Raw genomic sequence first — 8,756 nt, 5'->3', positions numbered from 1 at the left:
CCTTAACATTTACTTGATGTATCATGTTCCCTGTGGTGCAAATTTTTTTGTAGTTATGTAATTGCCTTTTCCTAATGTAAATTTACCTTCAAGAAGTTGAACTTTATCGCATTTTTAATTACCTTATTTTCAGATTCCTGATGAGGGCTCAAAGTTTAGCCAAAATCGTTCGACTGTTAAAACTATTTGTAAATATGTAAAATATATTGTTATAGTTCTCTTCGCTGTTGTATTGTTGTGTCTTATTTATATCTAACCTGTAAGCAAAAGGTATAACTTAACCCTATCTGAATACGAGCTGTTTTCGTACGCGGAAAGCACGTCACGGGCTATCTTAGCCTCGTGCTAATTAATCGTTAATAACGGGAGCTATGAAAATCACAGAGCCAAAATACTTTACAAAATAATAGCCATGTGTATTGTGCATATAGAAATTTCATTTTTATCCAACAAATTTATTGGAATAAAGTGTTTGAGATGAAAAGGCGTCAGAAAGTCGGTTTTTATTCTACTTTCCCAAAAATAGCTTCAAAATTGAAATTTTCGAATTATAACACAAAGTAATGCTAAACTAAACAAAAACTTACTTTTTCTCATAATTATAAGGCATTTTTTGGCGTTTTTACATTTCAAAGTAATTGCACTAACATTTATATTGCCCTTACATTAAATTATATATATCTAGCATGGACGAAAATGTCTAGCCACCTGAGACGAAATGCTTATATTGTGAAGGGCAAGAATGTAGAAAAATGACCAGTGTAGGTTTAGAAAATTTGCAAAGAACAAAAACTAAAAGTCAAGAAATTTCACATTTCTAGCACATTCCCTTCTGTAAAATATTTTACTACTAGAGTGGGGCGTCCTCATAAAGCCGGTGTCACTACAGATAGGGTTAAATGGTGAACATACAAAAACTTCATTTTTGTGGCGGGTTTGGGGGGGGGCTTGAGCCCCCTTAGCCCCATGCTGGGTGCGCTACTGCAGTAGTTACAACAGTAGTAAAAACACAGCAGTTAAAATCTTACAATCCTCCCTCCGGCGGGGTTCGTGAGACGGTTTGAACGACCCTCTGAAAAACAACCATTAATTTTCCTTTTTATACTTTTTGAAATGAGAATAAATGCATGAAAAGCTTTGACCAAGATCGAAAGTTATAATGTTACATAAAACAAAAATACCGTATATTAATCGTTAATTTCATTGTACAAAACTTTTAGTTCCGCGTTTCTGTTGGTGTCGGGATACAGATTTTGTGTTTAAAATTGCTTTGTTATTTGCACAGCACGTTCGATAAATTTCATAAACGATTCAAAACAAAAACTTCTATTTAAAATAAGCCTCGTACAGTTATAAAAAAACTTTCCAAAGTATGTCTCAAGACATGATTATGACGTAATCCATAATAAATAAACATATGTTTTTCTTTTCTGAGGAAGTAGTCGTGATTATTCTGGTTTACTATTTATGTCGTAATTGGCTTGATAATAGTCACGTTTGTGCAGAACGCTTTAAAGAGTAATTCTGCCGAGTCTAAAACCAGTAATCAAATGGTTGAGGTCCTAATTGCTTGTGTTTGCACACAAAACTGTTATTCTAGACTTGGTTATAAGACATTGAAAAAGTATAGCGTTTTTCTTAGTTGCAGTAAGAAAGGGCAAATGACAGAAAATTTTTCTCAACACCACCAGACCACAATTTCGTTACTTCTTGATATGACGGTTCTCGCCGGTCCAATGATCAAATGGATTTGGCTGGTAGTAAAAAACGGTTGTAGTAACTTGAAGTAATAGTGATTGCTACAGTAGTAAAAATTTGGACAGCAAAATTACATGCAGCTTAATGGATTCTATTAAGTGAATAAAAAACTGTTACCAACAGTACAATAGATTTGGCCTACTCAGATATTGCATGCATAAAACACTGCAAGTAAATCCCGTTGCAAAAAGTGACTTTATTAAAGTGCATTCTTTCTGAAAGTTACATCAGACAAATGATAATCATTGAGAGTTGCCAGATGTTGAAATGAAGACAACTCCTAACTGGAATGTCGGATACGTCCCACATGCTATTCTAGAAATTTCGTAGGAATTGGGCGTTGACTAGTATACCATGAGGCATGAGCCATCAAAATTCACGCTTAATCGGCAATTGATTACCGTTTTAATTAATCTCTTGCTATCCTAACCCAAGAAAGAATATTAAGTTTTAAACTGCATTTTGGCATGGCCTGTGTAGGCTATAAAAGTCGCTACAGTATAAAGCATGGAAAATATTAAACTACACAATAACATTGGACCAAGTTCTAAAAGAGCTTTAAGTCCAGTCATGGAATGTTTAAAACCAAAGCCGTGCTAAACGACCAGGCGCCCCCAGCCAGAAGCACCATCTTCTAGGGCAGTGGTTCTTAACCTGGAGTTCAACGAAGCCATTTCAGGGGTTCGGCGCAAACGTCCTTTGAAACATTAACACACGGCCTACTGAATGGTACATATCAGTGAATATTTTGGAAAATATTGTCCAGCCGAAACTTGATTGCGGCTTACGTGATGGTTAATAAACATCTGCATCGTCAGCTGCATAGCCGAGTGGTGAGAGCGCTGGAACGGCAATCGAAAGGGCGCCGGTTCGACACCGCTCAAAAGCATGTGGCTGTGTCTTTGGCAGGACATTTAAAGGCATGCCTGAAGGTGGACACGAAAATTGGCTTCCTTGCCTTCCTGTCCACTTAATCTAAATCTTCAACCACCAGGTGTAAGCCTGGATACGACAAACAAACAAAATAAACATCTGTGTGTTTGACGGTAAAAATGTGTTTGAGTGGTAAAAATGTAATAACTTAGAAGCTGAAGACTGAAGAGCATATGAGAGCATATGAGTGCTCTTCAGAGGAAATTGCAGTTGTGGTAGCAGCGATTAGAAAATAACAACTTCGCTAACTTTCCACGTCTGAACGAGTTCCGATACAGCAAGTAATGGAGAAGTTGCAGAAGCTTAAGCCAGTATTTACTGAGCATTTGCAGAAGTTACAAAATTCATTTTAAAACTACTTTCCTAAGCAAACGCAATATCCAGCATGGATACTCAACCATTTTCTTATAATTCTACAACAGCAGATATAAACAGTCCATACTTGGATGACATTATCGAGCTTCAAGAAAGCGAGGTGCAAAAAGAAACTTCAACGCAACAAATCTTCAAACGTATTGGTGGTAATAAATGGAAAGTTATCCTCTTATTACTAAAGTTGCCCTTGAAGTTCTCATAGCATTCGTAACCACTTAATTATGCGAGGATGCGTTTTTTATTATGGTAGATGTTAAAGCAAAAAAAAAAAAAAAAACGAAACCGGCATGCATGCGAAAATGACATTGCTGTTTTCCAGACAAAGCTACGAATCTCACTATTGGTCTCAGAAAAACAACATCAGAAGTCTCATTGATACAGTGGTGTATTACTTAAATGTGCTAGATGTTTGTTTTTGTGACTCAGCGAAAATTTTGGGTTCAACGAAAGCTTGCAGATTAGAGTAAGTGTTCGGCAGGTTAGTAAAGGTTAAGAACCACTGATCTAGGGACCCAATCATTTTTAGACTGTCCAGCGGTATTTGGCTATTCGAAAAAAAAACATATAAAATATAGATTATTTTTTAAAACCTTTTCAGACCATAATCGTTTTTTTTCTATAATTTTTCTATAATTTCTATAAGGAAATTCTGCACCAGGTAGAATTCTATAAGACTTCTTTTAGAAAACTTGTTAAACGTAATAAACAACTGATGACTCAGCATCTGCTTCATTATTGTTTTTTCTTGTTTTTACTTTCTGCTCTTCGGTACTAAGCTTATATCAATGGTAACATTTTGAGCCATATTTTTTATTGGTAGGCTACCGGGATGGAATCTAGTGAAACAAATTCTTTGTAAAACCTTATTTGCTAGTGCGTCAGAGAAGCCCAACGGTAAAACAGCCTGGAATAGCAAGTTTAGATTGAGAGATTCGATCAAGTCATTCAATCAATCAATCACTCAATGTAGCCTAATTCATTTTTATACTGTGCAACGTTTTATAATATTTCACAAAGAATGTATCATTTTCAGAAGTTGAATTCAACATAACTAAAATTTTAATCATGAAACGTATTATAACTTTTGCAATGCTTTGTATGATTCCTCTTTACGTTCGAGGACAACGGATTTGTGAGGAAGGGATTAAAGCAGGAGAAGGTTTTCCAGGTGGTGATAGTCTTCAGTTTCGAGAAACGGAATGTGCTGGAAATATTGACACATGCGGAAGAGCTGATCTTGTTATAACATTTGCTGGAAATCAATGTAAGTAGAAAATATTTTTCTTTCTCATATAACCCTAAAAAGGTGAAACAGGCTGTTCAGTTTTTTAGTCAGTTAGTAGTAATAGTATCTGAATTTGATGTACGCAGAAACAAATGAAAATCAAAATTCTAGTAGTCTAGGGTGGCCCTTAGAAATGCTCCAGGAAAATAATAATAAGTATTATGGGGAATTGAGTTTGTTATGTTCGTTTTAGCCTAAAACCGCTTTTATGTGAAAAAAATCCAAGATAGAACAACGTTTATAATTTGCAAAGCATAATTGCAAATATTTCTTACATATTGTTGACATTTGGGTCCATTTTTACAGAATATTAGCTACTAAGAGGCTTGTAACATATCGGTGCCCTGTGAGTTGTGGTTCAGTGAGTTGTTGCCAAGGGGGTTGTACTCTTTTTACAGTCACGAAAGCAACGCCTGTGTTTCATCACTGCTTACATAAGGAAACTCAGCTGAGCTTTATCGTAAGTTATATGACGATTGTATTTATGATTGAATGTCACACGACTCTCTGCAGTGTCATTTGTAGTAACTACTGTAGTTCTTCAATGAGGTACCAGCGTTGACCAGACAATTTATTCAGTGCAGTCCTCACGATTCGCTTGTCTTGGTAACCAGGAAACGCTTTGACAAGTCTAACTTCATTTCTTAGTGCAGATGTTAGTTATGAGTTAATGATGCTTCTATCCAAGTCAGGTAAACTTTGATTGCGAAAATTCTCATACAACAATACCCCTTTTCCTGTTTGGTTGTCCGTTTCAACTGACTCTGAAACATCTCGATCTTTATAGAATTGACAAATGGATTTTGCCATACATCTAGAACTGCTACTTTGTCTACTATAGGTTTGAAAATGGATTTTCCTGAAGAGCATTTCTTATCACGATGGCAAATAGTTTACAGTCTAATTTAGAACCTCAGATATGGAACCTCCTATCATAAGTGTCATGGCATCATTCCTTTCTCCAGTTTGAAGCCTCATCTTCTCAATTGATTCCCATCACTTTTGTTATTATTTGAAATGGAGAATGTTTGGCCATTGAATTGGTTTCACTGGAGTAGAAAAGGCAGCCACACTGATCAACCTCCAAAATGATGACAAGATGCTAAATATAAAAGGTTTTCTATTTCTTTTTCAAATGTAGGCTATCGATTACTTATTGTAATAAACCTTCACCTGTTTGTTGCGCAACAATGATTTCAATTCACTCTGTTCGCCTCCTCAATTCAGTCGATAAGCGCCGACCTTGTATAATATTTCGAGAATAAAGATTCAAAATCAACCACTCGTAAATCTTTTTGTTTTTTTGTTAGACATATTAAGAAGCTTTTTTTTAATACATAGTCTGCCTGGTGTTAAACAAACTATACACTTTTTGGTTTCAGCATGGCATTCACAAATTTACGCAATTTTAAGAGATTGCTTATTGTTAGCACTTTCCTTCTTGTCTTGTCAAGAGCAATTATCTTGTTTTTCCACTACGTCTCCTTTTGGAGTCCTTCATTGTAATTTAACGCTATAAAAACAGACCTCTGCAACTAACGTTAGAATGAACGTAAGAGTGGAGAACAAGTAATTTGATCTTTGCATTGATCTTTTAATCATCATCATCATCATGTGCCATCTCCGAGATGATGGTTGGTTGCCAATTGCTTCCACACGTCACGTTCTTCCGCTATTCTTTTGATACTCCGATGTCAGCCACTCCGAAGTCAGCCACTGTTTTGTATCATTTCCCCAAGTTCGTCTCCTTCTTTCTCTGCACCTCTTTTCTTTCATCCTATCTTGGATATTGCTGAGAGATATGGCTGAGAAATTTATATTGTCTTGTTCTAATATTCTTAATCTGAGATCTGGTTTGGTTCATTTGTTGTAAAACTTCTTTGTCTTCTTTGCATGCCATAAAGTCCGTTGTGTTCTATGGAAGCACCACATCTCAAAAGCATTAATTTTTTTAACCATCTTTGTTGAGATATTTCAGGTTTCAGAGTTGTACTTTTATTGTAAAAAATTAGTTTCACTTGTTGGAAGCTTGTTTTTGCTTGAGCTGTTCTTATGCTGAGTTCTGTTTCGTCCTTTGTATCCTAATTCACCACGGCACCGAGGTATTTGAATTTTTGGACCAGTTTAAGAATTATTCCACTTACGGATAAATTACAAATAAGGGTTTCGGCTTCCTTTTTCTTTGTTATGACCGTTTTTCACTTTTATTTTTATTTAGTTTTATAGTTTAATTATGCCTGCTTTTTACGGAAACATTTGATTGAAAACTAAACCTTTCATTTGCCACTTTTCGTTTTTTCACGTGATCAATTACCGGTACCCTGATAGTTATTTCTTATACACCTGGGTTTTGTTTCCTTGCTTTGGGAAACCTTAATCGAAAACTTATGATGGAGTTACACAGGTGATACAAACAAATCTATTTTGCTTTATTGTATTTTTTTATTTAAATAGACTGTGTGCTTCTTGTTAATTTTTGGGGGAAGGGACATGTGATAAATTTCTCTTTCAGATGAAAGTTACAACTGCTTGACAGCCAAAGCCTCCATAGCCTAACAGTTTTTCTTCATTTTCTTTGCAATTTGAATGAGTAGTAAAACTAACGTAAAACTGATTTGATGAAATTCATAAAAATCCAACATTAGGTTGTTTTGTTATACCACCTGCCTCTTTTAATGCTCTTGCGCAACTAAACCATTTATATTCTGTTCACCAATGTCCATTTCTTTATTTAGTTACAATTTCTGTTGGATCTTGCACTATGAAGGAACAATGCTCCACTGTGTGTGACCAAGCAAGTAGTGGAGTAGAAGCTCAGTTTGGGGGACTGGCGACGATTGAGTAAGACAAAAACACTTTAGTTTTTGTACGTGTTGTCTCCATTTTTAAATTAGTTGACTTATTTGCAAGGAGCAGTGAGCTAATGCATGATAGATTATTTCATACTTCATTTAATTGTGGTAAACTTAACTTAAAGTGATGAATGATTGTGGGATTGTGTGATCTAACAACCCTACAAGAAAATTAAAGATTTGTTTTGAACTGTGAATGGAAATAGGTCTAATTTGGATTTTTATACTTGAGTAATTACTTGTTTAACTTTTGTTTCAGTAATTGTGTTGAAGCATGCTGCAATACAAACCGTTGCAATTCTCAAACTGCAGAGGAAATAAACGCGAACAGTGGAGGCAGTGCACCGAGGTTCAACGTTTATGCAATGTTACTTTTTGCAATATTGTCTCTTGCAACTTTTCTTATGTAAATTAGAAAACGCTTTGAAGCTTAAACAATTTATGATGGTAAATTTGAAACGTAACACTCCTTCTGCCTAAAGTGAACCAAAACGATCTAACATCTTTTCAACTTGAATCGCTTTCTATATATAGTGTATTGAAGAACTTCGCTGTTGTGCAGACCAATTTTGTTGCAAAACATGCCTTCTTCAAAGTATATAGCAATATTTTACATTTGTTGCACAATATTTTGCCAATTTATCTTTCCTGTGGACTAGTAAGTTAATAATTTGAAGAAACCATTTTGAATCCACAATGTCATCCTTTTGAATTTATAAGTTCATAAATGGAGATGAATTGTTATACAGTACAATACGGTAGAGTAGCTTACATTCCACAATATGTCAACTTGATCAACAATTCCACTATCAACACAATATGTCAACAAAATGTCAATAATTCAACTAATGCTTAAGTTATCCGTCCACAATATGTCTTATAAATCGCAATTGCCACATAAATCTATTTGCTGGACGAGGCAGTAGCCCGTCCAAACAAATGCGTGATTTGAAGTACGTCGTTCCACCAGAGTTGAACCATGTTTGCTGAATCTTATCATTTCTTTGTTTGCATAAGTGTTGATGTGTTAGAGATTTTAAAAGGTTTGTTTGAAATCGGACTTTTTAAAACACATAGACTTACTATGCAAACGTTTTCACAAAACGAATTGCTATACCGGTAACTACATTGTATAAAGATGTTGAGTGCAATATGTGTTTTCCGCATTAAAGTCGTATATTTCCAAAAATAAAGTTACAGTATACAGTATCAATATAGGTGTAGCCAGGAAGAAACAAAGGGGCCATGGCCTCTTCCAAATTTTTTGGATTTGAATTTATATTAATTATTTTTTTTTGTTACGATTAAAAAGGCAGTTTTCAAGTCGGGCTTTATTGCACCTGTTCACACAGTGCTTATATATATATATCACAGTATGTGAGAAGTTAGGCTGTATAGTGGATGGAATAATTCCCGGCAACAACATTTCCACAATCGGAAACTTCATTCTGTCAATCTCGATAACCCGCCCTGCGTCAAAAGCCTCTACAAGTATGCGAAACTACCAGAAGTAACTTATCAAGGTTTTGTCAGTCCGAGGATAAAGATACAAA

General features: G+C 35.3%; 1 protein-coding gene across 1 annotated transcript; it reads left to right on the top strand.

Moving 5' to 3' along the window:
* The first annotated feature begins 4,103 nt into the window (after positions 1–4,103).
* Positions 4,104–8,412, top strand: LOC145777716 (uncharacterized). Its single transcript, XM_082589158.1, has 3 exons — positions 4,104–4,330; positions 7,087–7,192; positions 7,463–8,412. Exons 1-3 carry the CDS (start codon positions 4,132–4,134, stop codon positions 7,611–7,613), a joined length of 456 nt encoding a protein of 151 aa, XP_082445284.1. The 5' UTR covers positions 4,104–4,131; the 3' UTR covers positions 7,614–8,412.
* The last annotated feature ends 344 nt before the right edge of the window (positions 8,413–8,756 follow it).

Source organism: Aplidium turbinatum, chromosome 1 (assembly GCF_918807975.1).
Source record: "Aplidium turbinatum chromosome 1, kaAplTurb1.1, whole genome shotgun sequence".
In the NCBI taxonomy this organism is placed as follows: Eukaryota; Metazoa; Chordata; class Ascidiacea; order Aplousobranchia; family Polyclinidae; genus Aplidium; species Aplidium turbinatum.
The sequence above is the reverse complement of the archived record's forward strand: the minus strand, read 5'-3'. Positions and strand labels throughout refer to the sequence as shown.